The sequence below is a fragment of the Haliotis asinina genome, chromosome 15 (assembly GCF_037392515.1).
Source record: "Haliotis asinina isolate JCU_RB_2024 chromosome 15, JCU_Hal_asi_v2, whole genome shotgun sequence".
NCBI classification, from domain to species: domain Eukaryota; kingdom Metazoa; phylum Mollusca; class Gastropoda; order Lepetellida; family Haliotidae; genus Haliotis; species Haliotis asinina.
Window position 1 is genome coordinate 2,646,243 of NC_090294.1, and position 19,530 is coordinate 2,665,772.

The following is a 19,530-nucleotide window of genomic DNA, read 5'->3' on the forward strand; positions in this document are numbered from 1 at the left end:
CATATGTGTCATATCTCACGGCGGTCTACTACCACCAATCAATGCTACAAATATTTAATTAACTTATTTTAATTTTCCAAGGTCGCATAATGACTGAAGATTGCTATAACGGAGTGAAGCAATGTTTAATCGCCCTCTCCTTCCCTAGAGCTGGGATTGTAAGAGTGTATACATTTAAGTTACTCGTCAGTTATCAGTACGGCAGCCAAACAACACTTGGCTGACAGCATCAGTGACTGTTCAGAGACGACCAGGTGACACATGTACACAGTCAACTAGGTGACATGTACACAGTCGACCAGATGACATACGTTGTACACATGCATCCAGGTGACGCATGTACACAGTCAACCAGGGGACATATGTTTTACACTATCAACCAGGTGACATATGTTTTACACTATCAGCCAGGTGACATGTTGTACGTGTGGTCGTCAATTCAGGATTCTTCCAGAAAAGCATGAAGACTGGTCCCTGTTTCACAAGGCTATCGTAGCTGAACCTCTTTATAGCAACAATCATGTGTAAGCTAGGGGAATTGTAACTACGCCTCTGGCAACTCTGTTACAGTATTAGAGATACCATAGTCGTGGCGCGATGCTTGCTTTGTGGATCTGGAGACTTTGTCCTGTTATGCCCATAATCCATTTGAACTTTACTCCACAACAAATTAGTGTAACACAAATGAACGCTTTGTCATACACACACACACACACACACACACACACACACACACACACACACACACACACACACACACACACACACACACACACACACACACACACACACACACACACACACACACACACACACACACACACACATATTTGTCACCACTGTATTTTGGGCGGGTATGTCAGTTTGGCTTCGCCTTTGCAATATAAATACGACAAAAATCTCAATATCTCAAAACAAAGTCGCCCTGTGATATATTCATATCCCGAGAAAGTTCCGTTGCTGTGCATTACCTGGCCTGGCTGTACAACATCGCGCTTCGTTAAATGTTTGCCGTGTACGAGCGCCGAGAATGAACGTAACACAACAGAAACCTGTACGACAAACATGTCGTTTAATTACAGTAAACACGCCATTTAATGACCTTCAGGTGCCAGTAAGCAGGTTTAAGCAACTGTTACGCGATATCGTTTACCTTTCCGAGGGTTCGTGCTGTGAAAGGAACGCGATATATTTAATTATTGTACCACTCGCTTAACACGGATCCTACTGCGGCATGCTCTTCTGTCACTTGTGAACTTGGATGCTATAAATAGACTACCACGTGGTGGAGCTTGATAGGCAGTGAATCGCAGGGGCCGGGCAAGTCACTACAAGACTTGTAGAAAGTACATCAACAGTAGGTGCTGATTGTGTTGGCACCAAAGGGAGACAAGCGCTGTCACCGAAGCATAGAATAGTTAGATAGTGTTCAATGGTGTGTGTTCAACTGTAGCCGTGTTGTGGCGTGCCTGTTGGACTAGTTTCCTGTTTGAAACTCAGAGAACGGCATTGTCAGTGACGAGAGGCCGTTTCTTATCGATCGGGATTAATCATGAGAATTGGTGATACATAGAGGATAAGCTAACATCAAAAAGGCGACTTGGATGCCTGGTCTCAGTTGCAATGCAGTTGTAGTTTAACAGCACACACAACATGAATGGACGGAGATATTTCCATGGACTCGTTTGTGTGTTACTGATAATTGTGGCAGTTATTGGAGATGAGTTTGTCTATGAGGATAACATCAGTGAGGACTTGGGGCATGTTAGAAGTTCTAACGGAACAATATCATGGGGTTCTTTACCTAAAGGTAAGTGCCTTTATATATGTATTTATATTTTTGACAGTATTTGCTTTTGACATCAGGGAATTGGTGAGTTTGTGGTCATGTGTGTCGTAACTTGTTCGATGTTAAATTGCGTCATGACGGACGTGACAAGATGGGAAGAATGACAATTATCAGATTCCGGGTTCTCCAGTCTATTAAAACAGCCCTGACAGGGCGGGATATCACAGTCGTCGTATGCCACGAGGTAGGACGACGTAGCACACATTTATCACAAGCACTTGCTGATGTAGTGACAGTGGTAAAATATTCATCCCATTCTTCGGTGGTATTCAGCATGTGATATTAATGTTTTATAAATGCGTATTTCGCTTAGCCTGTCATCGACCACGGACGCCGGACGCTGGATGTGTTTACACAAGGACGCTGGTTCTACTATTGTTCTGTGCTAAAGCATTCATACAAATCTTGCGTAGTCTTCGCGGCATCAACTTTTCACGAGCTTAATTGACAATGGATGATAATATCTTTACCATGTCATTGGTTGAGTTCAGGGGGTATCGCTGTGGTCGTGCTAACAGATAAAAGATTTTATGACCGCGCCGTATGAACGAGTATTGTTTCTGATTTCATCTTGTTTAATGAATGCTTTCTGTTTTTATTTGACATTCATTGAATAATATTGGGCGCCTGTTCGCAAATATGTTACCCATGAGTGACATCACCATTTCGCGATTCCATTCATCTATGCGTTTTCCCATTTAAAACTCATCACAACACTTACCGATTCTATATCGGTCAAGAATCAATCGTAACAGATCTATGACGCTCCGACGCCAGGCGTTGCTCTGTATTTACATGTAAAGCTAATGTTCTCTGGTTGCCCCAGTTGACTGTCGGTGAATACAGCAGATATATTGATACTACTGTGAAACACGGATGTGGTAAATGTGTCACTTGCCGCTCAATCGAAAATATATAGCAATGCTCTATAGCTATGAACTGAGAGACCAAAGACACAATGCCAGTTTAATATACACTGAAGTATTGATTATTTCAATATGTCGAGCTGTATGGCGATACGAACGAAATACAAGGCAATTGTAGTGCTTGTGATGTACACTTCTGCAGTCGGGAATGCTTGTTCCACAAGATGTGTGTTCCGATTGAATGTCGGCTTTTTATTATGTGTCTTCTTGAAAAACCCCTTCAACCGTAGAAATTGAATTACCACACTACGAGTAATTCGGAGAAAGGTGGAGGTTAATTAATGACGAGTTTTAGCATTGAACATCTGTTTGGTGGGCCTGGAGTCTTCTGCGAGCCGTTCAGCTTTGGGAAGTGTTCTGGCTTTAACTCTCTATTCATGCTCAGTTAGACACGCAATTGCTTTTGAACCTAGTGTGGTATTACGATTTCTGAAAGACCCATGCACTATCACTGAATAGATAACATACGATCTGTAAGCAGGGTAACGATTTCACAGCTAAGGTGCTTTATGTTCATGGCACTTTCTTCGGCTAATTTTGGCTGAAAGAATTCTTTTTGTGTGTGTATTATTGAATAGCAATGCCCGCATTTCTCTTGCATGAGACTATTAAATAATGAGAATCTTTTGACAAAAATCGTTTATTGCATTCATTGATATATCTTGCTTTTATAATAATTTTGATAACGTTTTTCCAACACCTGCTGTCATTGTTTTAAGCTATATTTCGTCTATTGATCCTACCAGATGATATCTAAGCTAGTGCTATTCAGATATAGTAATAACATGAATAAAATAACTATAATTATTTATATCAATTGATTTATCAATGCACCATTGTATTGATATATGATTAGGAGATCAATGCATTACACAATCTGTTCACAAATGACTTTCACTTGTAAAAGGCAATCAATCCCTTTCAATTGATTGGTTTCTGTCTTTCTCTCACCACAGCTTGTATATAAATACATCAGGCTTTGTTTGGCCATTTTTCTTACTTTCCCACCTTTATCTTCACTCAGGGTTTCACACATACCCTGATCCACGGTTGCCCACTTCACACTGATTATGATACTTTGTTGCCCAGTTTCTGGTTCATTATGACCCTGTTAGGACAGTTGCACCCTCATTATGATCCCTTGTTGTCCAGTTTCTGGTTCATTCTGCCCCTAGTAGGACAGTTTCACCTTGATTATGATCCCTTGTTGTCCAGTTTCTGGTTCATTCTGCCCCTAGTAGGACAGATTCACCTTGATTATGATCACTTGTTGCCCAGTTTCTGGTTCACTATGACCCTGTTAGGACAGTTTCACCCTGATAATGATCTTTTGTTGCCCAGTTTCTGGTGCATTCTGCCCCTTATAGGACAGATTCACCCTGATTATGATCCTTTGTTGTTCAGTTTCTGGTTCATTCTGCCTCTAGTAGGACAGTTTCACCCTGATTATGATCCTTTGTTGTCCAGTTTCTGGTTCATTCTGCCCCTAGTAGGACAGTTTCACCTTGATAATGATCCTTTGTTGCCCAGTTTCTGGTACATTATGCCCCTGTTAGGACAGTTGCACCCTGATTATGATCCTTTGTTGCCCAGTTTCTGGTACATTATGCCCCAGGTAGGACAGTTTCACCCTGATTATGACCCTTTGTTGCACGGTTTCTGGTTCACAATGACCCTAGTAGGACAGATTCACCTTGATTATGATCACTTGTTGCCCAGTTTCTGGTTCACTATGACCCTGTTAGGACAGTTGCACCCTGATTATGATCCTTTGTTGCCCAGTTTCTGGTTCAGTATGACCTGTTACAACAGTTTCACCCCATTTATTACACATGGTTGGAAAGTTTCACATAGATTATACCCATGGTTGCCAGGTTTCACACAGGTTATGAACCCTGTTTGCCAAGTTTCACAATGATTACCACCCTTTGTGCATCAGTTTCACAATGATTATCACCCTTTGTGCATCAGTTTCACAATGATTATCACCCTTTGTGCATCAGTTTCACAATGATTATCACCCTTTGTGCATCAGTTTCACAATTTTTATGACAATAAGTTGATCAGTTTCACACTGATTATAGCCCCTGGTTGTTGAGTTTCACACTGATTATGACCCTCTGTTGCCTCATTTCACACTGATAATGATACCTCAATGCCTCAAAAACGAGGTCTTTTATGAACATGAGGATTTTGACAGCTGTAGTGTAATTTAATCCCCACTCTCAAGCAGTGATTTTAATCTCTTGATAGTCACTTAGCTAGTGGATGTATGATCGATTGTGTCACTGACAACTATAAACAATTCTTCAGTTGTATTTTATAGTTTTGTCATTTATATTATTTCTAATTCATTAAGGATAGAGGTGAAAGGAATGCAAACACAATTGGGTTAGTTGTTTTTTGCCTATTGGTGACATTTGCCTTAAGCAAGTCACTTTCAATCACTGTTCAGTAACCTGCTGTCTTTGAAGATTGATATTTCATGAATAAACTTTGGCAACTGGAAATTTACAAACTTCATGTCACAATTTTGACAATCACTGGCTACCAATACAAAGCATTCATTTCCGTACTTTGACGTTGCCACACAAGGTACCATGCATTAAACTTGCTAGTGTTAAAGCAAGTTATTATTGGGCCTCCCCACATCAATACCAACGCAGCTAGATAATTCTAGTGATAATACCGAGAAATGATTCAATATGCAGAACAGTGTTGTAGTATTCAATTATTAAGGTTATTCAGTTCAAGAAATGCAGTTTGCAGGTTTTGAAAGCAGATCTGATATTAAAGCTATGTTATGGCATGTCAGCCTGTTCATTGTTCAGGATTAGTCTAATGGTTAGAGCATTCGCTCATCACTGCCAAGACCTGAGTTTGATTCCCTGTGTGTGTCCAATGTGTGAAGCCCATTTCTGGTGTCGCTTGATGTGATATTCCTGGAACATTGTTAAATGGCGTAAAACTAGACTGACTCACTCACTGATGAAATGTCAAAGTGATGCAGTTTCAAGACAGTTTTCACTGGAAGTGCTCAGGTGAGATCAGCAGGCAGGAGAATGGTGCCAACAAACCACGAAACACAATCAGGTTAAACTTTAAGAGCCACTTGCCACAGGGCCTGCTGCTAAAAATACCATTGTCACTGAACATTTATGATATGAAATGTGACCCATAACAGCTATCACTCTAAACTCTAAACATTGTGACCCAATAATAACTATCACTCAAAACTCTAAACATTGTGACCCAATAATAACTATCACTCAAAACTCTAAACATTGTGACCCAATAATAACTATCACTCTAAACTCTAAACATTGTGACCCAATAATAACTATCACTCAAAACTCTAAACATTGTGACCCAATAATAACTATCACTCTAAACTCTAAACATTGTGACCCAATAATAACTATCACTCTAAACTCTAAACATTGTGACCCAATAATAACTATCACTCAAAACTCTAAACATTGTGACCCAATAATAACTATCACTCTAAACTCTAAACATTGTGACCCAATAATAACTATCACTCTAAACTCTAAACATTGTGACCCAATAATAACTATCACTCAAAACTCTAAACATTGTGACCCAATAATAACTATCACTCTAAACTCTAAACATTGTGACCCAATAATAACTATCACTCTAAACTCTAAACATTGTGACCCAATAATAACTATCACTCTAAACTCTAAACATTGTGACCCAATAATAACTATCACTCAAGACTCTAAACACTGTGACCCAATAATAACTATCACTCAAAACTCTAAACATTGTGACCCAATAATAACTATCACTCTAAACTCTAAGCATTGTGACCCAATAATAACTATCACTCTAAACTCTAAACATTGTGACCCAATAACAGCTATCACTCTAAACTCTAAACACTGTGACCCAATAATAACTATCACTCAAAACTCTAAACATTGTGACCCAATAATAACTATCACTCTAAACTCTAAACATTGTGACCCAATAATAACTATCACTCAAAACTCTAAACATTGTGACCCAGTAATAACTATCACTTAATCAATGATAATTCAAATTACAGAACATGGTGTTTGATGTCAGTCTTTAATGCAGATAGTGGATTATCATTGAGAAGTGATAAATAAAGAAGAAAGATAACTCTGCTTCATTGTCATTGTGAAATTCAATAACTACATTTTGAGCAGAGTCTTTTGGCGGCTTGAAACCATAAGCAGAAATTATCTAGTAGTCAAGTAAGATACCATTATTTGATTGCCCAAAATGAAAACTGACTTATCACAGGCATTGGGCAATGGGATGTTTTTAACCCTTAAGACAATAACAGCATGCATTGTTAAAGTTTGGATTTGCTAGCAAGGGCTTGCACGTATGTATGAGTGAATGAGTTTAGTTTTACACTGCTTTTACCAGCTATATCATGGCAGGGGATAACAGAAATGGGCTTAGTACATTGTACCCATGTTGGGAATTGAACTCAGGTCTTTAGCATAATGAGCAAAAACTTTAACCACTAGGCTACATCACTGCTCCCATGAGAGAGTGAGAGTATTGTCTTGCTTTAGTGGTAGCTCTCATGATGCAGATGCAAGGCAATATGTTTTGGGCGAGTGGAGTCACTGACAACTGAATGCAGCACAGGAAGGTGGCAACATGACAGGTTGTCATGGAGGCTATAGAAATCATGGGAGCAATGTGTTTCTGAAGAAGGTATTGATTCGTGTTGCATATTACAAGTGGTATTGTAGTATGACAGTACACAGTGTCAGCAAGCATCCACTCACAGGGACAGTGCATTCTTAAAGGTCACATGTAACATAGAACACAGATTCTGCTACCTTTCGGTATGCACTTAGCAAAACAAATAATCAAATATGCCAATTCAACCTATAAAGTTGAAAAACAAATGCAATAAAAAAAGCCCATGAAATCGGAGTTCAAACAATTTACTAATTTTCTCCCTTTAGGAAAAAGTGGTTTCAACAGCTGTGCTGCCTGCACTCATGACGCATGCACAGTGGATAGGTTCAGGGAAACAGCTTGAAAGTGTAAACCTGCCCAGAGTATGAGGTCATGAGCAGTAGTCTAATCTTGGTTGTATACACAAACAAGTAGATAATAATACTCGTTATATAAAATAAATAAAAACATGTTGATTGTGATAAGCACACTCTGTCACAGAGAAAACTCCATGTCTGGTTTATTGGCACCTTATGACAGTATGAAATGCACAACTTCAATCACTGACCACATGCAATTTGAAATTAGCACCTATCGAGCTTATAGTCCATAAACAAAGAGCCAACTAAGTGTATTGCCAAATGAACCAGTGGCCAATGAAAAGGCTTCATTACACTTGAGTGCACACCCACCATCTCTGACTGGGTTTGGTATCGAGGCTGCTTCGTTTCGAAGGAGGTAAACCCAAATACAAAATACTGCACTTTTGATTTGCTATCATATGCTTTTAATTTTGTTTATTTGTTTTTTCTTATTCACCAATGCATTTTATATGTCATGAATAAGTGATAACTCTGTTTTAATTATCTTTGATTTTTGTGGTTGCTTGTGACCTTCAGTATCACAGAACTGTGCTGTATAATGTTTTTATTGTATTCAAGTATGATGAGGTAGTCTGGTGGTTAAAGTGTTTGCTCATTATGATGAAGGCTTGGGTTTGATTCCTCACACTCTAGTGATGTAGATGTAAGTAATGTGGCAGCCCCTAGGAGATAAATTATGTATGTGCAATAACTATAGCACCTTACACATATGTTGTTGCACTCGGTGCCAAACTCATCTTTTACACCATGATTGTAGTGAGCCAGTGTTGAACCATAATATGGAAATAATTATACAGTCATCATTTCCTTCCAAACTATCTGCCATGTGATGACAATCCTAGGTTTCTTCATGTAATTGTCTCCTTTGCTCCCTAAGGTAATTGCTGTGTGTCATTCTCCATCTTTATCTGATGAGGTACACAGTTGTACCACACATTCCTACTTCATGTAAACAACCCCGGGAAACCTGTTTGTGTAAACATTACTACCACAAAGCTTTTTTTGAAAAACAATAAAATTAACATGACTTTAAGTGTGGCAATTATAACAGCAATGCTAATAACAATTGTTGAAACAGGCCCAGAGTACGCAAAACTTGTAGCTACGAATATAGGATCTCATCCTAGGACTGTCTGTCAGACACACAGACAGGCAGAGATACAATTTCTTCAAATATGGGCTTCCGTGTCAATTACCTTGTTTCAAAAATTATGACCAAGGATGGATTTGTTGGTCCTAATTAATCAGGAGTCATGTCGACATTACTGCTTATATCATAATTAGCCAAATAAGTTGATGATGTCACTACTTGTGTTGTAATTAGTCAAATCAGTTGATGTGCTACTGCCTATATTATCATTAGTCAAATCAGTTGATGTGCTACTGCCTATATTATCATTAGTCAAATCAGTTGATGTGCTACTGCCTATATTATCATTAGTCAAATCAGTTGATGTGCTACTGCCTATATTATCATTAGTCAAATCAGTTGATGTGCTACTGCCTATATTATCATTAGTCAAATCAGTTGATGTGCTACTGCCTATATTATCATTAGTCAAATCAGTTGATGTGCTACTGCCTATATTATCATTAGTCAAATCAGTTGATGTGCTACTGCCTATATTATCATTAGTCAAATCAGTTGATGTGCTACTGCCTATATTATCATTAGTCAAATCAGTTAGTGATGTCCAGAATGGTGATGACCAGTGTGCGACTGACAAAGGTACCAAGTGGGATAATTAGTTTAATTGTTTTCCTGCTGAGTCAGCAAGACCTGACAATGACAACATGATCAGCTCCTGTGTTTGGTGTGTTGAAAATAGCTCAGTCAGATTGCAAACGTCCTTATGATTCCATGGGGCCTTGAGGGAACTGATCACGGGCCCCAAACCAGTATTACTGATGTCCTTCTGTAGCATCTCTAGAGGGGGCTTGTCATTTGCCAACCTGGAACAGACCTTGTAGTAAAGAGAATAATTGAGAACCACTGGCGCTAATCTGCTGTGACTTCCTGGAAATCCTGCGTTGTATGAAGAATGTGAAAGAAAGAATCAGCATTTATGCTAAAGCAGGGAAGCTGTCGTCTTATGTCATCACAAATAAAAGGCATGACTGAATGGTGATATTAAAGAAGAAAAACTTCTTGCTGCTTTAGCTGTCAGGTTCTCTGCAGCCTTCCACCAATCAAGTCATTTTGATCATTGCCTTATTAATGCTACACTAACATGTGGATGGTCTTCATAAATGCAATAATGTGGACTGTTATGTTAACACACAGTTTCACCTCAACTAACCAGGACTTTACCTGAATTTTTGGCAACTTTAATGTTCAATGTGATTCACTCCTTAGTCTCTGCACTAATCCCATGTATCCAGCTGTCTCAGCCAGTTTCCTGACCCTGGGGCTCTAAGTAGCTGGACATCATGCATACGTATTGCGGGTACTCGTATCAAAATGCCTCTGTGTTTGAAATAGCATGATGTGTCTTGTTATAGAGCAATGCTTAGCACTCTCAGTGTTTAATCCTACACATTGCGGAACAGGAAGTTCTCCATGCTGACATTCAATTTCCTCATGTGGTAATTTAGCGTGTTGGAAAGTCTAAAAAAAAAAAAATGCAAGCAGCTATAAAAGGAAGAAATTGTAATTAGGATATGCCAAAAAAAGCCACTCAGGTATAAGATGCGTATTTGTTATTGAGTATTTCAGCATATTCTTCTGATTACCCGTCTTGAACCAGTTACGGATCTTTTGACAAAAAGTGTAATTGGATAACAAGCTGATGAGAAAAATCAATTCTTCTGATACAAATACCATGTGTCATTGATGAGGGCCATGACCGATGAGCTTCACGCGGACAGCAACCTTCTGATTGAAATAAAACATTGATCTAATCCACAGTCTGAGGATGTGTGGAGAACTAATATCTAAATTGTGTCAGACAACTTTGTTAATTCAGGCATGTAAGTTTGGGATTTCTTTGAAACTGAATATGCGAATTGCAGAATCATTTATGAAAAATGACTTGGTTCATAATGATTGATTTTTGTAAAATCACCTCTTTCAAGTTGAGGGTTTGTTTCAATTCTTAAAGGGAAATGTTGCACTAAGCATGATTATGTTACACATCAGAGATCATAATATCAAGTTTAATGTGAAGGATGTTCAGTGATGCTTGTCTTTAGGTGACAGTGAAAAATAATGTCTTGAATGCTAGGGGTAATAATTTTGTTATGGTATGCCTTCACTGGAAACATGATGCACACAAGTAGAATATACAGGGAACTAACCTTTATATTGCTTAGTTGGTTACAGGTGTAACACCATCTCCTATTTTCTCTGTAGGATAATTGTACATGTGGTTTCTTGTCAAGTCACTTGTCTGTCATTAAGAGAAAAAGACAAACAATATATTTTCACATAGTGTATGGAAATGATGTAACTGTAACAGTGATAGTCAGCATAAATAGCACTCATACCCAGGCATACCGTCCGTACATTACTATATGCTGTAGAAGGTACTTGACTGGAACAGACTAAAGTTCGAATCATCATGTGTTCTTGCAACTCTGACAACATCGTGTCATTGATACAGACTGAAAGTAGCTTACCAGGTATCAGTGGATCAATGATATTCTATTTTCCAGATAACGCCAGACTATTTATATTTCTTGTTTTATGGATCTGCCATATTTTTTCAAGAATAAGAAATTTTCCCCACTGGATAATTAAAGTTCTAACGTTAAGAGACTTTGACTATGCAAAGCCGTTTGACAATGTGGACTCAAAAACACTGGATCTGTTGTCAGAGAACAATATTTGTGTTAGAAATCAGCGCTTTGAGCACCTCTGCAAGAGTGAACTTTTTCCCCCTTCCTTTCGGTTTTCGAAGGACAAAAATCTGTCAAACAAGAAATGAATCTGGTCTAGCCTAAATGAATGTATATTGAGAGCCACCATGAATATTGACTTGCTTTGTCACTCCCACTTCCAGTCACCTTTTCACCATAATAAAGATTATTAACGTGACCCACTTACATTGCCTCCCCCACCTACTACACCCACCCCACCTCACATCAAACACAACCATTAACCTGATATACCTAGGCTTATCTGAAATACACTATTACAAGAGCTCATTAATACTAGCTCCTACATTTGAATGTGTATTTGAAGAAGGTTCTGCTTCCAACCTTATCGTCAACCCAGTAGGTACGTTGCTTCAAAATGTGTGTATAGAAGTATGTATATGTTTATGATTATGCTGTTATTAAAATTTTCAGACAGGCCTATGATGTTTCAGGAGACAATTATCAAGCAATGCAGTGAACAGACGTTCATTGTGAAAATATCATATCAACATGAAGATTGATATAAAAGGGGATGTTTGGTTAGCTTGAGTAACAAATTGTTAACAAAGGTGCCAATGTGAAGTTGATTTCTATCATTCTCTGCCGAGCTGGATGTTAACAAAGGTGCCAATGTGAAGTTGATTTCTATCATTCTCTGCCGAGCTGGATGTTAACAAAGGTGCCAATGTGAAGTTGATTTCTATCATTCTCTGCCGAGCTGGATGTTAACAAAGAGAGGTATGAAACTACCTTGATTCGCTGATCCTCAGAATTCTTTGTACATGCCCAAGGGAACATAAGGTCAACACTTTTAAACCCATTATGAAGTGAAAAGGGATCAAAGATATTTTTATAAGCCTGTGGAATATCCAGTATCTGATTGCTGTGGACAATCTGTATGTATGATTGAGGACCTCTTGTGAAGACCTACCAACAGTGTCTGACATATGAGGATCTGCATATGTTACAGTCAATATGTGTAATCAGTCATTTCACGTAATGAAATGAATCGGTCATTTTGTGAAGTGCCTGTGAGCACTAGGCAATACGTGTAATTACTAAAATTTATAGCTTTCTTTTACATATAATGCCTGGCTGAAGATTTTTTACAAATCAGGCAATATGGGTACAACACAAAATGACACTGTTTCAATTGTCTGATGACGCATCCATTGATTTCAAAGGTTGTGATGGATTTACATATCTCTGCATAATCCTGTGTATATTTTCAGGTGCTTGTTACGTTGTAATGAATTCTTTATCACTAATATTCTGTGGGGATGTACATCCAAACCTGGGTCCAGTGTTATTCATTTAGGCATATGCAGTATTTTTTTCTCTTGCTTAGGTTTGTTTGTTTGTTTTTGTTGTAATATGTTGTCAACCACAAACAACTGCATGACTTCCCCCCAAGTGGCTTCCCCCAAGTGACATCTCTCAAGTGACTTCACTCAAGTGACTTGTTCTTAATGCCCAGCAAATGACAAGTGCTCAGAGGATCAAAGAATTTGTTCTATAACACCAGCATTGTTTCTGCTTTTTGTAACAAATCATTTTGTTACAACACTTACATAATATCATTATGAGAGAATCTTATGAAAACCAATTCAAAGCAGAGCTCTACAGGAAATATGAAGTTTGCAAGAGAGTTTTAATCCCAAAGGAGGCGTATTTCACAATGAAGGAGGATCTGAGAACAGCAGCAGGACCTGGTGGAACAAAGGACAGACATGGATACTACCTTTTATCAAAGTAAGTATGAAGTAAATCTGATTACACTCACTTTGTATTATTTCTTTGCAATTACTTCTTGATTTTTGCATATTATAAGTTTTTAAAAATTTCTCATATTTTTTCAGTTTCAGAGTGGTTCTGAAGAGAAACTCCTTGAAAAGCGTGCCACACCAGATGAGGATCCAGTGTATTAAGCCAGCATAGACAACACATACGATGTGGTCAAGCGAGCTCACATAGCCACAGGTCATGATGGACGTGAATCTGATTACCAAAGAGGTCAACAAGAATTATGCCGACATCACCTGTGAGGCTCTTGAAGTTTTCAAGTTTTACTCCCAGGAATGTCAGAAGTAGTGCAAGTTCCCAAGGACAAAGGGTGTGGTGGTCCATCCCATTCTCACACAGGAATTTGCAACACGTTCACAAATTGATCTTTTTGATAGGCAGTGTATGACTTAAAATTTGTTCAAGTGGATCATGGTCTGTGAAGACCACCTGACCAAGTTTGTTATTCTACGAGCATTAGCCTCAAAGCATGTTGTGGTAGTTGTCCATGGTCTACTGGATATGTTTCTTCTTGCTGGCATTCAATCTATCCTACATGATCACAGTGGCAGTGAATTTAATGCCAAGGTTATCTCTGAACTGAAACTGGTGTGGCCCCGAATTGGTTCATGGTAAACAAGTACACCATCAAAGTCAAGGGTCTGTGGGAAGGGCAAATGCTAATATCAAGAATATGCATTTTGCATGGATGATAGGTCTGTGGGCATAAAATTTGTACAAGTCCAGAAAAATTCCAGTCTGCATTCTGGGATCCAATGATCCCCATACGTCGCTATGTTTGGATGTGAAGCAAAAGTTGCCTTAAGATCAACATCTTTGCTGACCGAGGTTATTGAGCGGATGCAAACTGAGGACAGTCTTGTTTTCATATTATCCAGTCAGCAAGACTCAACAATCACCAACTTTGACTTGACATCAAGCACCAGCCAGTCCACACCAGGGTGCAGGGATCTACCACCAATGAGTCCTGCTCCAGTTGCTGTCACCATGGATATACTCAAAGACTGTAACACTATGCCAGGCTGTACATGTAGAATTCAACAGTGGTTGACAGGGATATGTCCGGTGCAATTGTGCAGGTTCCAAGAGATATGGGACAAATAGATGCAAGCGTTTCATTAACAAACTCAAGTGCTCCAGCTGTTGTCACAGCAGCCGGTTGTGCAAAAACAAGTGACTGGTGAGATTAACTAGTCAGATTCTGACAAGTGGTTTGACAGTTAAACTGAATGACTTCTGTGATGTATGGTTTGAATTTTGTGATTAAGGACTCAACTTCATTACTTTTTTATGCATGATTTGGGCTTTTGATTTCAATATAGGACTTTGTGGTGATTGAGTTGGCACAGTATACTCACTGTACTTTGATAATTACATAAATACTCAACCTTGATGTGCAATGTCTAAAACAGTCTTATGATAGCGTCAATAAATGTTTTTCACTGAAGTTTTGTGGTCATTTCATGTACCATGATTTTTAGTCATTTCATGTAATGAATGGACTTTGCAGTCATCACATGTAATGCCTAGTGCTCATGGGCACTTCATGAAACAACTGATTCATTGAGTCATTACATGAAATGACTGATTCCACATATTGACTGAAACATACATATTATGATTTATGACCAAAAGTGACTGACTACAGACAATCTGTATATATGTGATTCGTGACCTCTTGTGAAGACCGACCAAAAGTGTCTGACCTCTGAGAATGTGTATATCAGATTCATAACCTCTTGTGCAGACGTACCCAACTGTTTGGCTGCTGACAATCTCTAACCATCATTCAGAAAAGTGGAGCAACTGTGCTGTTCTCTCTACTTTGCATTTTAGATCACAAGCCAGATCCTGCTTGTCTGAAATATTGATGGACATCATTGACTGTTAACACATTTTCTAATTCATGCTATCATCTTTTGACACTGAAGGAAGCCTGTGTCATTTGAAGTAGGGAGCTTCCTCCAGCAGCTAAATTAAAAATCTTGTTATTGTGACCTTTGTTGAAAGTAATCATTATATTCAGTTCTACTCCAGTTGCTTCCCTTGAAAACAGAATAACTATATATCAAAAGATTCCTATGTGAAATTATTCAGGCTGTCTTTAGTTCATTAAGGCTGAACGTACTGGGAATCTACTTATTATTTGATTGTTATTGACAGCATGATAAATGTGCCCTCAGAGGTGTGCTCAGGGTTGGTGAAGAAGAGACAGGAAGAGAACATCCTGAAAATATTGGAACAGATGCTAATAGCACCATTAAATAGACTAAACAGGTGTACAATATGAATTTTTAATTGCCTCTTATATTATAACCAAATATTTCTTTTTAAAAAGACAACACCTTTGAAAGAAGAATGAAACCAACTATTTCCCTCCTCTCTGTCACAGAGAGTGAATGTAAAGTTGCACAAATGCAATTATGAGAACATCAACTGCAGCATTTCAGTAATAATCAAGTCAATATGACTTGACAAGGCTCCTGAAGAACACTAAGCCTAATATTTCAGTAATTGTTTAGTAAACTTGGCAATTCACCAGAATGGATAAGGGCTGATTAGTGGAGAGGTTTGATGGTTTTGCTATTTGGTTGGGAGACAAAAGGTTGGTGAGGATGCAATTCTTAACTTCTGTAAAACTACTGTTACATGTGGCATCTCCTGACGCTGCCTCTGTCCTACATTATGTTCCACAATACCAGTCTTAATGGATTCAGTTACTTGGCTCCAAAATTATCTGTTTTTCAAATCCCTAGACGGTGCTCAGATGAGTAGGAAGAGAAACAGTCAGCTGTATGGACAATGGATAACTGGATCATGGTTGGTGTCTAAAATGGAGGGATTGTCACTAAAATGTGTCATGCTCTTTAAAGACACAGCAAAGTACGCTGACGTTATTTCATATTAATAACTGTGTAATTTGATGAGATTGACATCCAAAGATCGAGGGAATCAGTACCAGCACCTTGAGCATGTAGAGGTTGTGTGGATATATTGACTATATAAATATCCTATAATAATAAGTAGTTGAAATAAATTTGTGTGATGTAAAAATATCACTGTTAAGCACTGAGACAGGACAGAATAAAGTAACTGACAGAACTGACACACCTTGGTTACTACACATGTGGAACATATGTTAAAAGGAATATGTGAGTCTATGGAATAAGATAAATTGGTAACTATGCAAAAACACATTTTTATCATTGGTTTTGTTGAGTATTCTTAATGAAGTATCCCAACAGAAAACAAGGATCGAGCAAAAGGGTTTGTTGTGTGGACTGACAGAAAGCAGTAAATAATTTTTTTTCTAGAATACTTATTTCTAAAACACTGAAAATAGCATGAATTATTAAGTTTACTGGAAATGAGAGCCACAGTATTCAGCAGAGAGATATAATAAGCTACTGGATATGTTACACTGATAATTTATGAAATATTGAACACACTGAAAATAGGTGGACCATGTATAAGATTAGAAATCAGATACACTGTGTTGTCCACCTAAACTTAGGGTACCTGTATATCTAACCATGCTACATTCAATTTGGAACTGAAATCTTGGCAGGATGGTTTGCGAACACGTATCATCACTATTTTATATTGATTGAGAGACGCTTGTTGACAATAAAGTTAGAATCAAACAATCAATCATTATACAATCATGCAATCTTTTAGCCAAGATTTCTCATGAATATGAAAGTGTGTTGCTGCTAAATCTACACGTAATCTGGCTGTACTGTGAAAACACATTATTCTCATCTTGATTTGTACCATGACAACATATAACATAAACACATTGCTGTGGGCTGATATACTGAGGCCGATGACATGGATGGAGGGCAGGGATATTTTGGTCACAGTCTCAGAAATTCATTTGCTTGCGTCAGATTTAATTTTTTAACTTTTCAATGTAGACCCTATAAAGATCCGTGGCTGAGATTTTCAAGGCTCTCTGTGTGCTGTCTTGTGTATTCACACAGCTGGAATATGTTTGGCAACAATGCACATTCTACAATATTCATTGGTCCTGAAGGCTGAACTTTGATGAGTTATACTTCCAATGAAAATTAAGGAAACATATGTTCATTTGACCAATCAGGAACACTGATGATCATTGGTTGGTTGGTTGGTTGGTTGGTTGGTTGGTTTCTTTAACACTGCTGTGAGCAACATTCCAGCTATGTGGCTGTGGTCCATAAATAACTCAGTCTGGATCAAACAAACCTGTGATCAGCAGCATGAGAATGGCAGATGAACTCAAAGGAAATCAGTTGTTTTGAGAACACTCAAAAATGTTTTGTAAAGACGAATGAACTAATTGCTGAGAATATTGTTAGCTAAATATATCATTTCCTGGCAAATTAATACTAAATGACTGCCATGAAGTTCTGAGTGATGTGAACATGTCAGTCTGGGTCTGTTGCAAGGAGTGCATGAGAGTTTTGTTTCACATCACAATATCCGAGAAATATTACAGTGGGGAACACGAGAAATGGGCTTCACTCATTGTGCCCTTGTGGGGGAATCAAACCCGGGTCTTCTGCCTAACCACTTGGCTACCTAGCACCTTCTGGTACAAGAAAGACATGATGATGATATGGAATAATACTGTGGAATAGCGCCATATCGCACGGCTTGTCATGCTGTGTTCATGTGTAAAAAGATAGGTCAACGAAAATGAAACTTGTTGATTGAACTGAATGTGAGTTGTGACAAAAGGTCCACTAGATATGTTCTGAAAAGTTTCCTGAAACATCTTCGGAGTTTCAAGATGGCTGATAATAAGTTTGTAAAGTTTACCAGATATTCACAGATGCAGGACACAGAACTGCTATCTATAACATGTTTTACAGTTACTTGGATTCCTGAACATTTCTACACATGCTTTGTCAGACATTAAAATTTCAGCACCATATTGATTAGAGGATAATTTTTACAACAGTCTTTCACAACACAGAAAGAAGTGGCAGTTTTACTACAGAAATGACAAATTGGTATTTAATATTCCTTAAAAAATATTATTGCCATTTATTGCTTGGATAAAATGAATTGCAAATGCTTTCGAACATGCTCTCTCGTAGAGGACATTATTAGACGGGGAAATACCATCACTCTTCTGCGATGTGTCTGAACAGACAGACATTTCCACTAATTCCTGCCACAGGTCCCACAGGATACCAAAGCACACATAATTTGCCATCCTGTCAAAGCTAAGTGTTGAAAGAGGGGATGCTAAATTTAGAATCCCAAAAGATTTTTAATTCGCACATGAGAACAAACTTTGACCCTTCCTATTGCATGATGGATAATTTTCACAGAAACCTGTTTATTTGACTTTTTGGTTTGGGGAGGAAATTACAGCATTGTCAAAGTGATTGTTATGTGGATTACATGTGTGGAATAGTCCTTTGTCGAGGCTTTGTTCATGTGTGGTGTCATAATGGTTAAATGGAAATAATTCCATTCCGATCCAGTGTTCCAATTAATTATTTTCAACATGCGTTTGAAAAGTGTTATCATGTTTTTATTACTGCAGTTGTAATTTTAATGAAAGGATTTATAACCTTATATAATTGCCTTGCCTTTGAATGTGTTCTTCACCAATACGTAACACCAGGTATAATCACTGTTTGATAGTATTTCATAGACACATAAACACATACTCATTATGTAGTCAGAACTGCACAATGGACTACTTTTCAGGAAATTCATGTCAATATTAAAGGGATTCACTGCAATTATTGTATAGGCTCACAGCAACCAGAATTTATGAAAACACAGATATGCGTTGTATTTAGTAAGGAAATGATTGCAACAATCAAACTTTTTCACTTGTATTTTAAAATTTAATTGAATCTTTTTTTCTAATATTAACACTAGAATATGGCAAAGAACATAAAGGAATATTGATGTGCAATGAATATCCTACTATGTATAGCTGCCGCTAACTGTGATCCAACATCTGATCACATAAAACAACACTAAAGTCAATGTCTTGTGAGCAGTGCAGCTACTC

General features: G+C 38.1%; 1 protein-coding gene across 1 annotated transcript in view; it reads left to right on the forward strand.

The window, feature by feature from the left end:
* Nucleotides 1-1,443: 1,443 nt before the first annotated feature.
* LOC137266075 (prominin-1-like) overlaps nt 1,444-19,530 on the forward strand; it is a 120,941-nt gene continuing 102,854 nt past the window's right edge. Inside the window, exon 1 of the mRNA XM_067801576.1 lies at nt 1,444-1,810. Within this exon, the coding sequence (XP_067657677.1) occupies nt 1,654-1,810 (157 nt within the window). The 5' untranslated portion in view covers nt 1,444-1,653. The remainder of the gene's footprint in view (nt 1,811-19,530) is intronic.